The sequence below is a fragment of the Terrapene carolina genome, unplaced genomic scaffold (genome assembly GCF_002925995.2).
Source record: "Terrapene carolina triunguis isolate 2854851 unplaced genomic scaffold, T_m_triunguis-2.0 Scaffold706, whole genome shotgun sequence".
In the NCBI taxonomy this organism is placed as follows: domain Eukaryota; kingdom Metazoa; phylum Chordata; order Testudines; family Emydidae; genus Terrapene; species Terrapene triunguis.
Window position 1 is genome coordinate 4,953,577 of NW_020665057.1, and position 21,741 is coordinate 4,975,317.

Consider the following 21,741-nt stretch of genomic DNA (forward strand, 5'->3'; position numbering starts at 1 on the left):
CAGAATCCAACTCACCTCTCAAAGGGGCAACAGTAGAAAAGGGGCATGGCCAGGGGGTGCACTGTCTTAGCACATTCCCTCAGCAACCTCTCACAAGGGCTCCTATGGAACTTCCAGATGAAAATAAATCTGCCCTTCTATGGCAGACTGTCAAAGGAATATGGCAGCAACACCACCACCTGCTCTCATACTGGGAGACTCTCTAGCGCAGGGTGATGTAAATTACAACTCCCTATTCCAGCTTGAGAGAATCCAGCCCAAACAAATGAAACTGGAGAGCAGATGTATAAAACTCTGCCTTTGTAAATAATGACCCAATATAATTGCAGTGGAACCATTGTGATCTTACTAAGGCTGGAACAGATCTGTGTTTGTAACACACCACAGCTGTTGTGTCAGTGCACACAGTACACATACATGTGCACACCCACTGAGCTAATCCTCAGCTGGGGTAAACTGGGGTAGTTCAATTGACTTCAGTGGAGCTCTGCTGAGTTACATCAACTGAAGCCCTGGTCTACATATGTTAGGGATGGGTAAACTGGTTAACTAACTTATAGAAAACAGGATCCCCTCCCCAGCCCAACCCTGCCTTGAAGTTGCCTGCTCTGGTATATTCAGCTAAAACTTTTATCACTTCTGGTTTCTGATAAGGAAACAAGTGCCAAAATACTATCAGAAAGTCAGTGAGACTTCTAGGCCAAATTTGCAAACTTGAGAGGTTTGGATAAGCTTTAGGTAATCATCTGAACTTCTGCATATTTATCCAAACCAAACCCAAACTATGAACCTTTTAAAGTTCTCCCATCCCAAACACACAGAAATTCAAAAAAATCAAAGCAAGCCAAAATCTTCCACATGCAAACAACACAAAAAATAGTAACAGCAAAATATTGTTGCATCAAAGAAATCTGAATAAGACATTAAGAAAACCACAAAAAACTTCCATGGCTACACTCTGTCCTGAGCTCTTTGCCAGTCTATTTTGGTGGTCTCAAGGCATCTAATAACATGTATCGACCATACATAATCAAAATGGCAGGAGTTGTAGAATAAGGGGCACTTTAACTCTAGATTTCCTTATTCTTGTTGGTTTGTTAGCTCCATTCCATTACGTTTGCATAGTTGTATGTATGTGTAGGAATCGGTGTAAGTTTGTGATATGGGCCTGCTTCAAGATCAGTGACTTTGCACTGTCAGAGATTATCATCTGCCCTCACTGCTCTCAGCTAATTACACTGCTGGATGGAAAATGGTAATAAAACACAGCAAAGTTTAATCAAGGAGTGGTGAAAGTTGCAATGTGTACAAGTTCCATGCAACTTACAGGCAAACCATATGGTCCTCTGGGTCCAGGGTCACCAACAGCTCCCTTTTCACCCTAGAAAAAAAGATTAAAAACACACATCTGGTTTAATCACAAAACAGTCTCTTCATGTTAAAATAATCCCTCTTTCTCAAAAGTGGAAGCCTATTTATCTCTAATCCTTTGGCTGGATAACGTCTGCAAATCTGATTTTCAGTAAATAGTTAAATGACAACGACAGGGCTGTATATTCCTATGTTCAGACACACTGATTGTATCTCTTTCTGGGTGACTCCAGATAAGCCAGTACAGTACAATAAATGACAACTGTGATAAAGGTAAACATTATCATGTATTAATACTATTTTGTGTAGTTTGTTTAGTACCAAAAATGTATGTAGTTGCTAAACATCCAGTGTTATTAACTTCCAGCCAGTGCTACGAGCTCGTAACAGCTGGAGCACTGGGCCTTCAGGAGGAGCCCAATACCGTAATGAAAGCTGTGGGTGCTCAGCACCTTGCATCCCGCTCTGGCTGAACAGCTGAGATTTGCTATGATGCACCACAAAATTACCGTCAACCAGGGCTTGTGTGTAACAGGTAATATTATTAACAGTAATATCGTGAAGACCATACCATTAGTAGAGCCATATATTGAGCTGCTCAGATATATTAAATAAAAATTCTAACCCGCGGTGAGATAAATAGAAGTGATTTTCACTGAGAGTCCGATCCCACTCCACACTGAAGTCAGTGGAAGAATAAAGAGTTTCCAAGGAGGGATGCTATTAGAGCAACTATGCACATAACTTTTTACAAGCCAATAGAGAGGAAACATTTCCAGAATGAAATGAAATCTCTAGAAAACAAATGTAAGGTTGGAATCAGTACTGGGCTTAGTGTTTTTCAAGGTGACTGACAGGAAAAAAAAACACGTTTCAAATTAGCTGACACGTGGCTCTGCATCAATGCTGCTGCAGGACCTCTGGTGGTGATCTTGTTAAATTGTGTATGCTAAACACAGATATGCCTGGTGAGCAACAAGATGGGAGACTCCAAGAAACATCAAGCCTGCTGCAGTAAATAATGAAAGGTTTGCTTTCCACGGTATTCTTCCCTCTCACTAAGCACTGAACCAATACTCCAGCACAGCCTTTTGGTGGGACTGTGCTGCTGGAGGTGTTGTGTTTTGCATGAGACAAAAAAGAGAGGTCCTGGTCACATATGGTTTTCAAGGCTGCTTGTTTGACTAGGTTCCCCCTGGAGTGTTGCTTGGGTATCTTCTTCACTTCTTTTTCTTAATACAAACAAAGCTTTCATGTAATGTTCCTGGCATGGAAGGACACCATGTTCCATCCCAGACGTTGCCACAGTTCAGTGGTAGATGAAGTGTCTGCCTCTTGGTGAAACGTACTCTAAAAATCTAAATGATTAATTATCCATTATTACTAGAAAGGGTACATTTTAAAAGCACAGACTGGAGATTTAGATGTGTGTTATCTTTTGGAGTCATGGATAAATCCCTGTGCACTGCTCTGAGAATGTACCACTTAGGTGTAAATTATATTGCTTGGGCAATAACAGCAAGGAGGCTCCAGAAAAAAAAATTAGCTGAAAGAATCTCTTGTTTAATAATCCCAGCAACAAGGGATGCATTAGGGGGACTGACATATGATCAAGTTTAGATACTTTACATTTTTGATGAAGATTATAGCTCCTTATATGTGCCTCAGTCTGGATGAGACTAAGTGTCCGATTAAGGTCTTTCTTGATTCTGTTGATCTCCCAACTGTTTCTGACCAGGCAGTGAGACTAGATACCCTTGTAAAACAACAGGAGATACTAGAAGCAACAGCTGATTTACAAAATTAATCCCCTGGGGCCTCAGCACTTTCTGCCAGAAGAAGCTAAGAGATTTGCTAACCTACTTATATAACTGCTACAAAGTTCTCTGATCCATATTTGAGATACATCAAGACTAGTTAATGTCCTTTTGATCTAGACCATATGTAGTCCTCTCAAAATAGGCCAGTGTCATTGTTAAACATATGGTAGACATAAAAATACTGGCAAAGGGTTTGGAAAATCAGTTCTGGGAAGTCATCCCATCTATTATACACAAGGATCGAACTGGATATGTACCCTACAGATTTTCTACCTCCAATCTGAAGCACCTGCGGAAAGGTGTTTGGAACATGGCTCATGCCATCAGTGGCTATGGATTAGGATGAATTAAGGGTGGGGGGAAGACTTTTGGGATTGCTGCCCCGAACAGTGAAATAAATACTTGCTTCAGAGAAACAGACATTCACAGTCTAGTTTTAAGAAACTCTTAATCTTTTATTTTCAGAATCTTGCTAGTGCAAAAATAACAATTTGTCATTCTTCAGTGTTGTTTCCTGCCATTTTAGATCCAGTGTCCTGAATTACGTTGTTCTGTGTTGTGCTGAAGTACTGTATTTGCAGGAACAACGCTATATTTGGTTTCTCCCTAGAACCTGCACACAAACTAGATGGAGATCTCATGAGGCCACCCCACTGAGAAGAGTTTTCAATAAATAAATGTGTTGTCAGAAACACTAATGTATTTTGAATGTATTTAGTGACAGAAGTTTTAGGCAAGCCACTTGTTTGAGGTCCTGAAAAGAACTGAGTTCAGAAACAAAACTTCGCCACACAGGTGAGAATCCCTTGGAATTCCTATTTCATTAAGTGTGAATCTTTCAAAACCTTTTAAACTAATAAGAGACTGGAGAAGCAGTCTTGTCTGACAACATTATCGCTGACATTTACATTAGCTATTGGATGATTAGCCATAGGGAATATACAAAATACAAATACTCCAAGATGTTTGATTGTCTAGAGGGAAAATAGAGTTTACTGGCAAACAGACAATGTAAATTAGATGTTGTTAGGTCTTTCAGCCAGCCTTTATACCTATTATTAAACAATCAACTCCATTTTTTGGTTAGAAAAATCATGAAAATATAAGCAGAGATGGCTGTAGTAAAAACTCCTGCAGTTCCTGGTGAAATGGAAATGCTGATATTTTCAGTGGACTAATAAAAATTTGAATGTATGGAGCACCTTTCATACCAGAATATCAGTGTTTTACAAATTTTAATTCATTGTCATATCTCTTTTACAAAAAGAAGTATTACATACAAATATAGCATTGTGCACAAAGTATCATCCTGAAATGCTGCCCATGGTCATCGGAGAGTATTACATTCCCATGTAACAGATAATAATCATTTGCAACGCTTATAAAACATCTTACATTTTTAAAGCACTATTCTCACAATAACCATGTAGGGTAGTTAGGCAATTATCACCATCCCAGTTTTACAGAAGGAGGAACTGAGACAAAGAGCATCAAATTCAGCTCTGAATTAAGTAGGTGCAACTCTGACTGGAGTCAATAGGAGTTGTATTCTCTTATACCAGAATTGAATTGGGCCAAGAGAAGTTAAATGATTTGACCAAGGTCATGCAGTGAATAAGGTTTCCTGTCTCAGAGTCCCCTGAACCAGTTCTTTAGACCACACTGCCTCCCTCTAAATAGGATTATTCAGTGTTTGAGATTCTAGTGAAATAGTTAAACTTGAAAAAATTCAGATCCGGACAATGTTCCTTCTGCCACATGCCAAGGAATAGTAAATGTTATTAGAGCAAGTGAATCCATCGCTGCCCAAAATTCTGCATATACAAAAATGAATCCATATAGTTAAGGAACTAATATATTTTAATTTGATTTTTCCTTGCTCCCTGAAACACTTAAGGAGTCCTAAATCTGCACTCAACTACAGTGTCTTTTAAAAAGCGAGATTAGCTTTCCAAATTATAAGTATAATATGTGGATTTACAATTTACTTTGTATTTGCAACTGACCCTTCCTCAACATTTCACCTTGAGACATCTGTGTACCCTTCCAACTTAACACTAGCTTCTGTTCCTGAACCAAAGATTTTGTTGTCATCATGGACAAAATTTGATCCTGTATCATGATATCCAGCAGCCATACTATGGGCTATTATTTTGAAATGTAAAGGTTGAGGTTCAAGGGCAAAATGTTTGTGCTCCTGCTTTTGCATACAGAAGCTCAATAAGTGCATGTGCAAATTGTAATGACGCATGAAAATAGCTGACAGTACATTTATTATTTATTTCAATTTAAATAGTTAAAGAAGACATTTTTACAAAAGTCTAGGCACCCTGACACATAACAAATGCCACAGCAAAACCCCAGCAGCATTAAATAATTATTCAGGCAGGATCTCTGCTAGCCTGCCATTTACAAAAAAACTCCTTTCCACACTCCATCATTTAATTGATTTATTATTAGTTTCATTTGTTATTTATATTACTGTAGTGGATAGGAGCCCTAATCATGGACCAGGACCCCATTGTATTGGGAACTTTACAAACAGAACAAAAAACTTGGTTTATCATTTAAATTTTAATCTTTTCTTTCTTTTCTTTTTCAAAAAAGGTCTGGAGTGGTTACAGAATTCCTGGTCCTCCACAGTTACCAGAGAAGACCAGGATGTGTCGCAGCAAGGAGCTTAATAAACATAGGAACTACTTTAGTTGCTGCTTAATGCATGGCTCTTCGTGTTTATGTCCTTACAATACACAGAGATGTGTATCTTTCCAAGAAGACTTGAGTAATGTAATACCCTACAAAAAATAAGCTATGGCCCTCAAGACCATTAAACCAAACTTTAGTGGCAACATTAGCTACTGTACCTGTTTTGGACTACAGTACATGTCTACATCTTATATCTCACCACATATTTTTGCAAAAATGAATCCTCAAGTCATGCAGATCTGTCTCGGATGAGCCGCTGTTAAAGCTAATTGGATCCATGCCATATAGCAATGACTTCAGTATGGCAGGTCTGAAGTAGTGTTACCACAGCTGTTTGTTAGAAATCCAACTCATAATTCTGGGTTTGCGACTCCTAGGAGGTTTTAGTCAGTATCAAGTATCATCTTTTGTTTTGTTGTGCAAGTTTAAAGTGGCGTTAAGGTTGACAGGCTCATAGTTAAAACGCCAGGCCCCCATCTTATTTAGGCTGAAATCGATAGGAAATTTCCTATGGATTTTCAATGGGAGCAGGCTCAGTTCCTAGCTTCTACCCTAAAAAATAGTGATAATTAAATGCTTCCCAGATTTTGAGGAGACCCCTCAGCTCCTCTAAGAACAAGAAATGCGAAAATCCCTGTTCCTCAACTGGATGATTCAGCAGTCAAATATGGAGCACTGAGTTTTTTGATATTGTGCATGTACACAATCAAATCACACTGTCTTCTGCTTTCTCAGTTTTCTCCATCATTCTAGGCACACAAGACAACGAAACTGACCAAAATCCTGTTCTATGGAACACTCAGAATGCAGGAGTCTTACTAGTTTCTTCCTGAGCTGTGATTGCAAAATACCCATTGCCCTGGATTCCTCTTTGTTAGTGAACAACAGAAGCAGCTCCTACAACCTAAGGAGATGAATGTGTGGTCAGCATCATTTGAAAATTTCACTCCAAACCCCCCCTTTCATACAGCTCCTGTAGCCGCAGAGATTCACAGATAAAATGTTGTGATATATAAAATGTCTAAAAAAACCCAAGTGGGTGAAATGACAAGTAACTCCTGATATGAATACTGAATTCGTTTTGTTCCAATTCCAGACTTCTTATCGGTAGTTATTGTTTGTAATGCGGTCACTGATGTTGTACGGCAAGAAGAAATGGTCACTCATCCCGAGCAGTATCTGTAGTTCTTTGAGATGTCTCTCCCCAGGGGTGCTCCACTTTAGGTGCGCTAGAGATTTCTCATAGCAGCGTCCGTCTGGCCCGTGCCATTGCTTTATAGCACTATGTGGTCAAACCACCCTCAGTTCCTTCTCTACTGTGAAGCCTTATAACAGAGAACTCCAAAGCAGCGGGGAAGGAAGGCAGATTGTGGAGCACCCATAGGGACACACATCTTGAAGAACCACAGTTACTGCACAGGGTGAGTAACCAATTCTTCTTCAAGTAGTGTCCCTACAGGTGCTCCACACTAGGTGACTACCGAGCAATTCCCGCTAAGGCGGAGGGGGTTTCAGCGTTGAGTCCAGTATGGAAGAAAGTACAGCCGAGCCGAACACAGTATCAGAAGTGGAGTCGTGAGTTATTTCCTAGCATTCAGCGAGTGTATGTATAGAAGCCGAAGTAGTGGCCTTACATATTCCAATAATGGGTACGTTTTTGAGAAGTGCCGTAGAGGTGGAAATGGACCTCGTAGAGTGAGTATGTATGTCCGAAGGTGCTTGAATATTACAAGATTCGTAGCAAGAATTAATACAGTCAGATATTCACTTAGAAAGTCTTTGATTAGAGACTGCAGACCCTTTCAATCTATCTGCGAGCAAGACAATCAATTTGGGTGTCTTTCTGAAGGGTTTAGTCCTATCCAGACAGAAGGCTAGGGACAGTGATTGGTGAGCAAACGGCCAGGTGCATCAGATAAGGAAACTATGTTTGTCTGGGCCAGGTTGCAACTATTAGGATGACTCTGGATTTGTCCTTCTTTATTTTGAGCAGTCACTCCCACTCCCCGAATGTTCCTCTGTGCCCCCCAAGGGGGGGGTGCCCCACAGATTGGAGACCTCTGTTTTAGATCATACCCTCAGCGATGCACATTGTCAATATCTTTGACTTGTTGTAACTGACTGAAACACAGTAAACAATTCTCCTGCTGCTGCACAAGGACTAGCATACAGCTCCTTTCCTCTCATCTTTGTGAGCGCGGCAGGGCTAACAGGAATGAAAAGCAATAAAAACTTATTAGAATAACTAAATTAAGCAGATATGACTGAATAGGCTCAGAGAGTAGATCATATGAGTAAGAAGGTGCTATTTTTACAGTTTTCAGATTAAAAATGCACTTTAAACTACATTAGGAAGTCTGACCCTTAAACTCAGGAGGTACTATTCTGCTCAGTAACATTTGTGTGTCATTAGTTTTAGAACAACATTTTGCCATGATGTTCTCTTCATAAGGAGAAACATCTGAATAATGTGTACTTACTCTGTCTCCTTTAGGACCTGCTGGGCCATGTGGACCGACTGGGCCATCCATACCCTAAAAAATTAAACAAACAAGTAGTGAAAAACAAATGCTCTGAAATCTGTTAGCCGTTCTTAACTGCAGGTTTATTCTAGTCAGGAACTGCCTTAGGATCAGTTCAGCTCCCATTGGCTAAAAATATGGGCTGAGATTGTCAAATCTTAATTATGCTGTGAATTGGGCATCCAAATTCACTAGGTGGTTTGAAAATCCCATCTATAAACTATTAGATGTGATGTATGTAGCTCATCTTTCATCTAATTGGTTTGTACTTTATTGCTTTAAGTCAATAGATTTATAGAGGTTTGAAAATGTAGAGTGAATTTCTGTCACAAGGAGTTAAAGGGTTAAACAAGGAAGTGTATACTAAGAATTGTGTTGATTAAATATAAGAGGCCATAATGATGAATGACAGGCTTAAGAAGGCCTTTAAATACGCAGCTATGTTGTTCCTTCACTTTTTCCCTTCCTCCTTCATCATTATAAATGCCACAGCAGTTAATATTTGTTGTAAATGTCAGAAGGCTCAAGATTGACTTGTAGCAGTTTTGCACCACTCTCACAGACTCTGTATTACCTGGTCTCATGAAGCTAGTACAAAACTCATCAGGGCTTCAGATTATATAGGGAAGCCTAATCTTACCAAGTAGAACAAGCACTAGTGAAACCATTACTTTTTTGACTTTTTTGTTATTGTTGCTTTCTAAGCTCAGAATTGATGTTCCAAGCACTGCATGGTTTCCATTGCTGAAGTCAGAGGGAAAAGTACAAATAAAAGACAGGAAAAGGAAGATATACAGCATGCGTCATTCAAATGGCAGTTCTCCTTACATGGGACTTGAAAGCTAGTCTCAGTGACACAGCTACAATTTCCAAGGCCAATGTAAATCCAAGATGGACATAAAGCTCAGAAAGAAGATGAATATACTTAGATACACTGAGCCATGTCCCATTTTAACAGATTTTCCTGTACAGCTATATAAACAAGGCCAGCTCCAACCAAAATTTCACCCCATAATGAATTTTTTAAGATTCAGAGCCCCATCTACAGAGCACGGCACTACCTGTCCCCCACTGCTAACCTATACCAAGACTTTCTTCAGATTCAGCATCATGTAAGTTGCCTGATAAATTCTGCCTCATTCCATGTAAGACACATGTATAAACTAGGCAAATAGGACCACTGTGAAACACATAGACTCAGTAGCAAAGCATGACACAGGAATGCAAGGGACTCACCCGGGGTCCTGGCTTTCCGTCTAAGCCAGATGCTCCCTGTATGATTAGGTGGAAGCATGGATGATGGGTATAACATGAATGACAAGAATGTGAGATTAGTAAGTGGTGTTGATGAATAAACATAACTTAAACACAGAATATAAGCTGTTACGGGGTTCTGGAATGAGGATCACATTATTACAATATGTTAGTTAAAAAATTACATACAACATTAAGAGCCGGATTCTGATCTCAGTTACACTGATTTTACATTGATGTAACACCACAGACCTGATGGAATTGCTTCTGATTTACACCAGCATACCTAAGATTAGAATGAGGCCCTAGATATATTAGTATTACAAACATCAGACATTATGGTGTTTCTTGTGCTTTAATATACAAATAATTTATAAATTAACTAGCAAGTTGTCTAATGTGAATAAAATACTGACAATACTGACTACTCTACTTTGCAATGAAATTAAAATATATATTTTAACATTGATAAGAAGTGTTTAAGCTGAAGAAAATTGTGTTACATCACCAACAAAATCTTGGCCCCCATTACAATGTTTTAATTCATTTTCAAGAGCCCAGGAGACAATGATGTTTCCTGTTTTTACCAGCAAATTACAATTGTAGTGCATGCTCATGAACAATGAATCTAATTCCAGGCTGGAAGTGCATATAATGCATTGCAGGTTGGGCTATTCAGTTTAACATCCTTGGGGACTGGCTGACACCTGGTGGATTTTATGTGAATAACATAAGACTGTTGCACTGGAAACTATTTGCTGGATTATCAAAGGGACCTTGTCAACTTGAAAATGGTTAGTTTCACTGAGAGAAACTAAAATCTTTTTGGTAAAGGTGACATTCCTCAGAGTCTCTCTGCAAATCTTTAAAAACTTTTGACCAGATTTTTTCTGATCATTGCAAGACCCACACAACAACAGGGGAAACAGATTGACTATAAAGTGGAAAACAATTAAATTGACTTTTCACAAAGTGCTGTCAAATGCACAAAGGAAACACACTAAAATATATTGTTTTTCTTCTAATCACTTTCAGCTCTGGTGTCTCTTGGGACAAAATTTTCAAATGGAAATGTGATTTTTAAATCAATTGTGTCCCTTTAAGATCAATCTATGCCAAGTACCTATAATGAAAACTGTTCTGAACAGTACAAGGCAAAAGTTAAAATATATATATATCCAGCATCCCTGGCTGAATGGGGAATGTTTTAACATTCTAGAAGCCAATTCCCAAGGTCTTCACTCAAATTTTACTCAGTCCTGACTCAGGCAAACCTCCCACTTTAGTAGCAATTCTTCAATTAAATATCACTGAGGATACATCGAAATTAAAACACAAAGTGTTTGATAAAACCACGTTTTTAAAACAAACACCACACAACATTGAAATCACAACATGATTAATGTAATGGGGCTGACAGCATCCTCGTGAGGCTATTAACACTGTCCACTGACACGTGACAAAAAGAAACTGACAGCACTGTGTGTTACAGGATGTGACTTTGGACAATGGTACAGACTCTGGGTACAACAAAACAAGACTGATGTTCTGCTCCAACATGATAGAGGTTTATAAATGCTGTTGAGTAAACCAGAGTTGTTGGTTGAAAGAAGAGAGAAAAGTCTGTGATTTGCACTGAAATGGAATAGTTTTTTTTACTTACTGGAAGACCAAGGGGCCCTCTGTCACCCTTTTGACCTGGTTCACCCTTCAATCCTTTAAGACCATTTAACCCTGGTTCACCCTAAATGTAAAAGTATAAATGCCAATTTTTTGGTGCTACAATGGGTATTTAAGCTGGGACAGAAGAGAGCCAGTCTTAGATGTAGCTGCAAATTCCAGTTCAAAACAACAGCAAGGTCTTTTCAGCGTAAGGTACTAATTCAGCATTCACAGATTATTGGCAATTTACATGGAGATATTGTATTGACCTGTACTAAAATATACAATAGATAATGACTGGTCATTTTAAATACAATTGTGTGTTGAAATAATACAAGAAACTCTGCTGTGTAAGACTTTCTTGAATCACTTCTAAATAATTATTGAAGTATTTGTGGGGTCAATTGTAATTTTCCTGCCTCTTTTGAGTATCCTGTATGCCCACACGTTTCTGTTGTAGGCTGATAATTCAAACTAAAGAAAAACCTTAGACAAGAATATTAGAGGCTGCATTTTGTTCAGATTAGTGATAATTGCAGTGAGATCTGCAGAAAAGTGCAATTTGTGTGGAAGTACATTCTCTTCTAATGACAAACTGGAATTTGCAACACAGTCTTATGTAAAGATACTTTAAACCTTTAAGCACACATAGTTAAATGGCAAATTAAGAGGAGCAGTGTGTTGTACTGGGACAATGCATTTTTGGGGCCCATCCTTCACTGATCTCACAAAAAAAGTATTTATAGTAAAACAAAAGATATTGTGGAAAGATTGTGATTCTGACGTTACACAGACATCGCTGTATTAAAAATTGTGAAGTGAATAATGGTGGACCTAAGTGCGTGTGAAGACATCTTCACACCATGTAAAACTACCACAGCATGGTGGCTCTATAGACAACTCAGGGTGCTAACAATAACTGCTTCCAGTGAGAAATAGAAATGCATAGGATTTTCTCTATGCCGAAGACTGTTTCCTCTGCCCTCTTCCCAAGGTTTCTCTTTGCCACACAAAACCCCAAACAAACCGTAAAAGAATTTAATCTATGCTTCTGCTTTCAGTGACGTCTCCTTTGTACCCTGCCTAAAAACAGGAGCCATTTCTCTATTCTTCCTCCATTTGAGTCAATGAATATGTCTGCTACGGAGCTGGAAATTGTAATTTCCAGCTTGAGTAGACATATCTGGGCTATGCCCCTTTCCTGGCATTTTGGAAGCAGAAATCCCACAAAAACCTGACTCTCAGGTCAAAAGTCTGAGGTAAGACAGGTCTGATGCTAATATGGAATAGAACTAGGGCTGTCAATTAATCACAGTTAACTCACGTGATTAACTTAAAAAAATTAATTGCAATTAAAAAATTAATCGCAATTAATCACAGTTTTAATTGCACTGTTAAACAATAGAATACCAATTAAAATTTATTAAATATTTTGGATATTCTTCTACATTTTCATATATATTGTATTCTGTGTTGTAATTGAAATCAAAGTGTATATTATGTTTGATTATAAATATAAGCACAGTAAAAATGACAAAAGAAATTGTATTTCTCAACCCATCTCATACAAGTACTGTAGTGCAATCGCTTTGTCATGAAAGTGAAATTTACAAATGTAGATTTTTTTTTGTTACATAATTGCACTTGAAAACAAAACAATGTAAAACTTCAGAGCCTACAAGACAACTCAATCCTACAATGCTTCGGCCACCATTCCAGAGGACATGCTTCCATGCTGATGAAGCTCGTTAAAAAAATAATGCGTTAATTAAATTTGTGACTGAACTCCTTGGGGGAGAATTGCATTTTCCCTGCTCTGTTTTACTCACATTCTGCCATATATTTCATGTTATAGCAGTCTCAGATGATGACCCAGAATGTTGTTCGTTTTAAGGCCACTTTCACTGCGGATTTGACAAAATGCAAAGAAGGTACTAATGTGAGATTTCTAAAGATAGCTACAGCACTCAACCCAAGGTTTAAGAATCTGAAAGGGATGAGGTGTGGAGCATGCTTTCAGAAGTCTTAAAAGAGCAACACTCCCATGTGGAAACTACAGAACCCAAACCACCAAAAAAGAAAATTAACCTTCTGCTGGTAGCATCCAACTCAGATAATGAAAATGACCAAGCGTTGGTCTGCACTGCTTTGGATTGTTATTGAGCAGAACCCATCATCAGCATGGATGCATGTCCCTTGGAATGGTGGTTTAAGGATGAAGGGACATATGAATCTTTAGCACATCTGGTACATAAATATCTTGTGACGCCAGCTACAACAGTGCCACGGGAACACCTGCTCTCACTTTCAGGTGACATTGTAAACAAAAAGTGAGCAGCATTATCTCCTGCAAATGTAAACAAACTTATCTGTCTGAGCGATTGGCTGAACAAGAAGTAGGACTGAGTGGACTTGAAAGCAATACAATTTTACATTGTTTTATTTTTGAATGCAGTTTTTTGTACATAATTCTACATTTGTAAGTTCAACTTTCATGATAAGGAGATTGCACTACAGTACTTGTATTAGATGAATTGAAAAATACTATTTCTTTTGTTTTTTCACAGTGCAAATACTTGTAATCAAAAATAAATAGGAAGTGAGTACTGTACACTTTGTATTCTGTGTTATAATTGAAATAAACATTTTTGAAAATGTAGAAAACATCCAAAATATTTAAATAAATGGTATTCTATTATTGTTTAACAGTGTGATTAATCGCATGATTAATCATGATTAATTTTTTAATTGCCTGACAGCCCTAAATAGAACTGATTTCAGAAGATCATTCCTGACCCAAGCCTCCAATGCCAGGCAAAGTTTGACATAGTCTAACTGTGGCTCAAACCTTTAAAAAGGGATATTTCTGTCTCATCCCCCATACCTAAAAAACAAAATAATCCTTTTTTAGAAAGCTGAATATGGAAAGAGAAATGTAATGATTAAAATGGTTGTTACAGGATTCATTATGCTTGAGTGTGATACTGAATTTTTAAATTAATGTGTTAATTTAATTAAAATACAAATTAAACCCTGGTTTCTTTTAACCTTTCCAAAATCATCCATGTTTTCAGGAAACTGGCTGTCGTCTAAGACTTTTACAGGGCTTCTGGGGTGTGTGTCATGCGCACATGCTATGCTAGGGATGAGGGAGTGTTTCCAGCAGCACTAAGATATATACTGAAGCTGGGGTGGGACTCTTGGTGGGGATTGTGGGAAGTGAGGTGAACTTGTGTTGGAAGGCATAGGAGATGGGAGAGAGAGCAGAGCAAGAGGAAAAGAGGCATATCTGGAAACGAGTTTATTTGATTTCACCTCCTCCAAGTACAACACACTCATCCTCTGTGTTCTAAAGTGTAATTTAAGGCAATTGCAAAGCACTAATTAGAATAGCATGAAACTCTCACCAGCAAACAGGAGGCTGGGTAATTTTAATACCAGTTCACAATCATCATTATAAAAATCTAGTCCAATTTATGCTCATGTGAAACACACACAAGCAATGATCATAAATCAATACAATTCAAAAATATCCTTTAACTTTTACTTTAAGTATCTGCTTAAAGGCTTAAGAGTATCAGAAATATTTAACAAATAAATGAGACAAAGGACACAACATAGATGCATGCTTCACTATGGTTAACAAAGAACAGAGCATGGCACATTACATATTTAAAGAATCCAGGCAATTATTCATTTACCTTTGGGCCAGGCAGTCCATGGGGTCCCTGAAAATAAAGATTCCATCTTTAATGAAGAAAATAAAGGTTTGTTGCCTTTTCTAGGTACAAGTTGCACCGGCAGTTTTGTTTTCACAAAATAAATTGTGAGTGCCAATATAAGTAGATGCACCTCTAAGTACCTCATTGGGGGAACAAAACAGGGAAACACATTTATACCCACAATTAATTTCCCCACTTCCCAAGAACTTTGGGTTAGGATCCAAATACGGATCCAAAATCCATGGCTTGGGCCCATCTCTAGTAGTCATGTTCTCTCATAGCACTTTTATTAAACAAGCATTACAATGGGGAGAGGGAAAGAAAGACTTACCATAGGGCCTGGTGACCCATGCGGCCCTGGTGGTCCTGGGGGTCCTATGATCTACATATAGAAAATGATGTTATTAGCTCATGTAGTGAAAGGAATCTCCCTTGTAAATACAGGAAGTCAGACTCTTTCTCCCCAGCTCTCTGCTAATATCATTTGTCACCATTCAGATGAAGAATACTGCAGAGTGCTGCAGTTGCTGGAGAGCACTTTAAAAAGTAACAACATAACTTGCACATATATATGGCATCTTTATCTTGGTACTTGGAGTGCTTCTCAGACTTGGCTATTATTCTCACTTAATGGACGGGGTATCTGAGGCACAGAGAGAAAAAAATTACATGCCCAAGGTCATACTTCAAGTCAAATGCAGAGCTACAAACAGAATACAGGGTCTCCTGACTCCCAGTCCTCCACTCAAACCATTAGATAACTTGAAAACATTAGCTAGTAGTGAATTTCTTCAAATCCTGTCTGAGTAGGGATGCTGTTGGCTTTTATTTTCTGGTACGTATTCCCTGCTGTACTTGCAATCTATATTCTACAGGAATAGCGAGGGATGCTGTGATGCCATTCCCTGGTTCCTTTCCAATCCTGATCATTGGAAATAAAACTAAACAATTTACCTTAAGTCTTGGGATATGTCTAGATTGACCTCTTCCTCCCTTTTTATTCGATTTAGCCCAACAAGCACCACGTGCACAAATATTCAGGCTTAATCCCAATGATGAAGTCATTACAACAGGTAATCAGGTTATTCAGCTTTCAGCATGTGCTCATTATATGCTGGTTTACTTTGATGATCCCACCAAATCCAGAAAGAAGAATTGCGTTCTGGTGTTTATAATGCTTAACACCACTTCTCACACTGGGCTCAATGCAAAATAGCTATGAATTGTGAGTTATGACAGCAGTACTGAGCTACCAGCAGGGCTGCCGAGCAGCATGGCCAGTTCTAGAGATTAACATACAGCACTAATGACTTTTCTAGCCAATCCTCTGAGGTTAAGTGTGGTGTCAACAAAGCAGGTTTTAAAATGTAAAATAGGATGAAGAGAGAAGGGTTGATAATGGATGTTGGGAATCTCCTGGGAGTGGTGATGCCTCCAATGGGAGAAGAAAATGAGGACGATTACCATGGCTGTTTTCTCTATGGGATAAGCCTTTTACAAAAACTCTGCTAGGAAATACAGCAAGTATGTGCTGAGATCTTTGAGTTCCACACACACATAATGTTGGAAAGTAATGAATTGATTTTCCCTTCAGAGCTAGATTGAGACATTTGTGCTCTGTAATGAGAAATGGGATCTCGAAATGCCAGGACAGGGAGCCAGCAACTCTTGAATTCTTATCCTAGCTCTAACATTGATTGCCTGTCGTCTTCGGCAAGATGTTTAACCTCTTTGGTTCAGTTTCATGATCTATAACAGGGTAGGCAACCTATGGCACACGTGCTGAAGGCAACACGCGAGTTGATTTTCAGTGGCACTCACACTGCCCGGGTCCTGGCCATTGGTCCGGGGGGCTCTGCATTTTAATGTAATTTTAAATGAAGCTTCTTAAACATTTAAAAACCCTTATTTACTTTACATACAACAATAGTTTAGTTATATATTATAGACTTATAGAAAGAGACCTTCTAAAAATGTTAAATGTATTACTGGCACACAAAACCTTAAATTAGAGTGAATAAATGAAGACTCGGCACACCACTTCTGAAAGGTTGCCAACCCGATCTATAATATTGAGCTAATGGTACTTACCTATATCACAGGAGCCTTGCGTGAGGTTTTTATTTATGTTTGCAAAATGTTTTGAAGAGCCACATACATGTCTGATAATGCAAACACTTACTCATGTGAGTAATCCTGAATATTTCCATGGGACTATTCATGCCAGTAAAGATGCACCCATACATAAATATTTCCAAAATCAGGTCTGAAGTCATTAAGGACCGGATATAATGCTCAACCAATGAAGGGAGTCCTTCATTTGACTGTAGTAGGCTTTGGATTGGGGCCTACCATCATTATAGCCCTTTGGAGATCTGCTTCTCATCTGTCCCTCTGAGATACTCACTGTACAAGGCTGACAGATAAACAGATTGCTAAGACAGGAAATTCCCATCAATCTTATCTCTCTGTCTTACCGCTCTATAATTCAACACAAGAAGGGATGGTTCCTATTCTCAGGGAAGCCAATGGGAGTTTTGTCAATGACTTATGTAGGGGGTCTGGATTCTTATATAGCTTTTAAAACATAGTATAGGGCTAAGTTAGTAAACTAGTGACCTGCTTTCCAGAAGTCTGTATAGACCGATGATTCTCAAATTATTGTCCATCAGTGGTCTCCCTTGCCCACCCTGGTTGATCACAGAGTGAAACATTTAAAAAACCCCAAATTAGGAAACTGTGGGAGTTGGTAGGAGGGGTCATCCATGAAGGTCCCTCTTTCTCTCATATGAAGTGTCCCTCAGAATGAAAAGGTGGAGAATCACTGCTACAATAATGAGCACATCACAACAGCATGGCAAGACTTACAGAAGGACCTTGAGGACCAGGCAAACCACCATCTCCTTTTTCTCCTTTCATACCATTGGCTCCCTACAAAATCATTATAAAGAGTTATTAAACAATTTCTGTCTTATTAACAATTGAATTCACTTTAGAGAAAAGAACATTTTTGTAATTAAATATTTATGCTTTTCATAATAAAAGTTTTGCTTATAATGGAATTATATCTCTAACTGTCATGACTTTCATACTTGACACCATGAATTATAAATGTATGCTTATTGCAAAAACCCATGATAATAGCCACTAAGCACTAGACTATCAAACAATTACAAATATTAATTTTAACATGCATGGTTAAAAATATAGATAGAGCAGACAGCAAGGAGTTTATTAAAAGCTCTTTCTATTGTAATCATACTGATTTCATTATACATTGTGCATGTGAGTGTGTGTGTGTGTGTGTATACACACTCACACTATGTATACATGTATCTATTAGGGCTGTTGATTAATTGCAGTTAACTAACGCGATTAACTCAAAAAAATTAATTGCGATTAAAAAAATTAATTGTGATTAATCGCAGTTTTAATTGCATTGTTAAAAAAAGAATACCAATCAAAATTTATTAAATACTTTGGATGTTTTTCTACATTTTCATATATATTGTATTCTGTGTTGTAACTGAAATCAAAGTATATATTATTTTTTATTACAAATATTTGCACTGTAAAAATCATAAAAGAAATAGTATTTTTCAATTCACCTCATACAAGTACTGTAGTGCAATCTCTTTGTCGTGAAAGCGAAACTTACAAATGTAGATTTTTTTTGTTACATAACTGCACTCAAAAACAAAACAATGTAAAACTTCAGAGCCTACAAGTCCACTCAGTCCTATTTCTTGTTCGGCCAATTGCTAAGACAAACAAGTTTGTTTACATTTACAGTAGATAATACTGCCCTCTTCTTATTTAAAATGTCACCAGAAAGTGAGAACAGGCATTTGCATGGTACTTTTGTAGCTGGTATTGCAAGGTATTTACATGCTAGATATGCTAAACAATCGTGTGGCCCTTCATGCTTCAGCCACCACTCCAGAAGACATGCTTCCATGTTGATGACGCTCATTAAAAAAATAATGCATTAATTAAATTTGTCACTGAACTCCTTGGGGGAGAACTGTATGTCCCTAGCTCTGTTTTACCCACATTCTGCCATATATTTCATGTTATAGCAGTCTCGGAAGATGACCCAGCACATGTTCATTTTAAGAACACTTTCATTGTAGATTTCGCAAAACACAAAGAAGGTACCAATGTGAGATTTCTAACTGACCCAAGGTTTAAGAATCTGAAGTGCCTTCCATAATCTGATCAGTACAGGGTTTGGAGCATGCTTTCAGAAGTCTTAAAAGAGCAACACTCCAATGCGGAAAGTACAAAACCCTAACCACCAAAAAAGAAAATCAACCTTTTGCTGGTGGCATCTGACTCAGATAATGAAAATAAACATGCGTCGGATCATACTGCTTTGGATTGTTATTGAGCAGAACCAGTCATCAGCATGGATCCTTGGGATCCATGTCCCTTGGAATGGTGGTTGAAGGATGAGGGACACATGAATCTTTGGCGCATCTGGCACATAAATATCTTGCGACACTGGCTACAACAGTGCCATGGCAACCCCTGTTCTGACTTTCAGGTGACATTGTAAACAAGAAGAGGGCACCATTATTCTATTATTGTTTAACAGTACGATTAACTGTGCAATTAATCGCGATTAATTTTTTTAATCACTTGACAGTCCTAGTATCAATATGTATATATATACATACACACAACACACCCACAAATATACATAGCATATATTATATAGATATTATATAGATATAAAATCCTTCTATAAATACAAAAAATAGACTTTTCATAAGTGTTTATGAAATTTCTCTCCTTCAAAAATATGAGTCAGCCACTGAGATTCCAGGTATCAAGATATCTCTCTTTCTTGTGTAATCAAGCAGCTAATTTCTCCTGAATGTTACCACATTTATTTTTGTCAAAGCACTGCTGTGATTGCTGACTCTTACAGTGGACAAATAAATTTGTTCAGCATACCAGTTAATCTACATCTTTCCAAAGTGAGATTTTATTTGTCCATAAATAGAATGAAAAGTTCTGGCAAACAACCTTTTGGTCTATCATTCATGACTCCTCCTAGACTACAAATGGAACAACTAATACTTTCATTTTATGTTTTCTGCTACTTCTGAAACTTGCAAACACTTAAGCATGATCAAATGTGAAATATATCATTTAAAAACCCAAATTAGCTTTCAGCTAAATTAAATTTATTTTGCATACTTACTGGTAAGCCTGGGAGTCCAATTCCTCCCTTTTCTCCTGGCATGCCAGACTCACCCACGTCCCCCTTTGAGCCTTTAGGACCCTGAAAAATCATATCTTTGTCACGAAAATGACTTGTACAATGCTCACACATCAATAAAATCCTAGATTTATTCAAGGATAAACTGGTAAAACAGAGTGACTTTTTGCCTCTGATAGGTATAAATTTATTATCACATCACTGCATAGTATGTGATCACATAATGTGTCACGTATGGCCATGTCATGTGATTATGAATTCTAAGCCCACTCCTTCCATAACGTACAATGACATTATTTCTAAAAAAAGCCATAATTGTTCATAGGGTCTGGCCCTTGGTGATGTACTCATGGTGTACCTGCTCCCCTTCAGCTCCTGGAGTTCCTTGGGATCCTGGTTCACCCTGTAAAACATAAGGTGGAATTGTGTTATCTTCCCTTATTACTCCAATTATTGGTGAGATTATGTTGTGCTAAGTAAATTATGTTGGTCAGTAACACCTCCAACCCCACACCTTAGCTGTGCACAACAGCACAGTGAATGACATAGACGCATATTACACTGCAGAGAATAGGAGAGAGACATGTCATCTTGTTAAACATGTTGTGGAAGTTTATCTGCTACAGTATCTACGTACGCAGAATACTTACAATGGGTCCGGTCGGTAGGGCAGATACACTGCCATCTAGATTGCGTAAGGCCCAGAAAGGGGTATAAATTGACTGCACATTGGCTGACTTACACAGGAGAAAAATGCCACCATCCTCCCAAAAAACACCCACTCTGCACCATTAAAGTCAAACGGGAGTTTGTCATTGACATCAATGAACATAAGATTAAGCCTATGGTCAGTGGTTTAGGATGCTCAACAATGTTGCTGACAGCCTGGGTGAATAAATATGGACCACTCAGACCTTTACATTTTCTTGCCTGGCTAATTTGATTATGTCAGTCAACCAGGGAAGAGCCTCCCTGCCCCCACTAGAATGAGGGAGCATGCCCTGATTCTTGAATGTCATTCCCAAGGGAGGAGATGACATATAGGGGAGTAGGGGTGGGACCTTTGGTTCCAACCTCTGTAAGGCTGAATTCTGCTTTACCTTGGCTATTTCTGAGGAGGAAAGTATCCTCTTCAACAAGGGGGCAACCTTCTGCATCTGCAACCCCAGAGTTTCAGAAACCTACCCCTGACTGGGAGCTGCAGAGACTCTGTAGGCTACACAGATCCTACTGAAATGTCTTTCTATGCCCTCACATATACTGTCCCTCACCAGTTTGTGAAAAACAGAAAGACAGTATTTTCTCACAAATGCTTGCACTGACTCACTCACATCTATACTGGCATTTGGTGAAAAACCTTTAAATGCAAGAACAATTTTTGATAAACCAAAAGTGACGCATTTTCTCATGATATCATGGGATGTGATGCATCATAAATTTAAAACAAATGGCATTTG

The 21,741-nt window shown here is 38.3% G+C and overlaps 1 protein-coding gene across 1 annotated transcript in view; it reads right to left on the reverse strand.

Annotated features, from left to right (window-relative positions):
* Nucleotides 1–21,741, reverse strand: part of COL25A1 (collagen type XXV alpha 1 chain) — a 426,642-nt gene that overhangs the window by 19,392 nt on the left and 385,509 nt on the right. The window contains exons 27-33 of the mRNA XM_026659846.2: nt 20,643–20,687; nt 20,267–20,347; nt 17,926–17,988; nt 15,389–15,439; nt 15,037–15,063; nt 8,378–8,431; nt 1,328–1,381 (exon numbers count right to left, since the gene is read on the reverse strand). Of these exons, the coding sequence (XP_026515631.1) occupies nt 1,328–1,381; nt 8,378–8,431; nt 15,037–15,063; nt 15,389–15,439; nt 17,926–17,988; nt 20,267–20,347; nt 20,643–20,687 (375 nt within the window). The remainder of the gene's footprint in view (nt 1–1,327; nt 1,382–8,377; nt 8,432–15,036; nt 15,064–15,388; nt 15,440–17,925; nt 17,989–20,266; nt 20,348–20,642; nt 20,688–21,741) is intronic.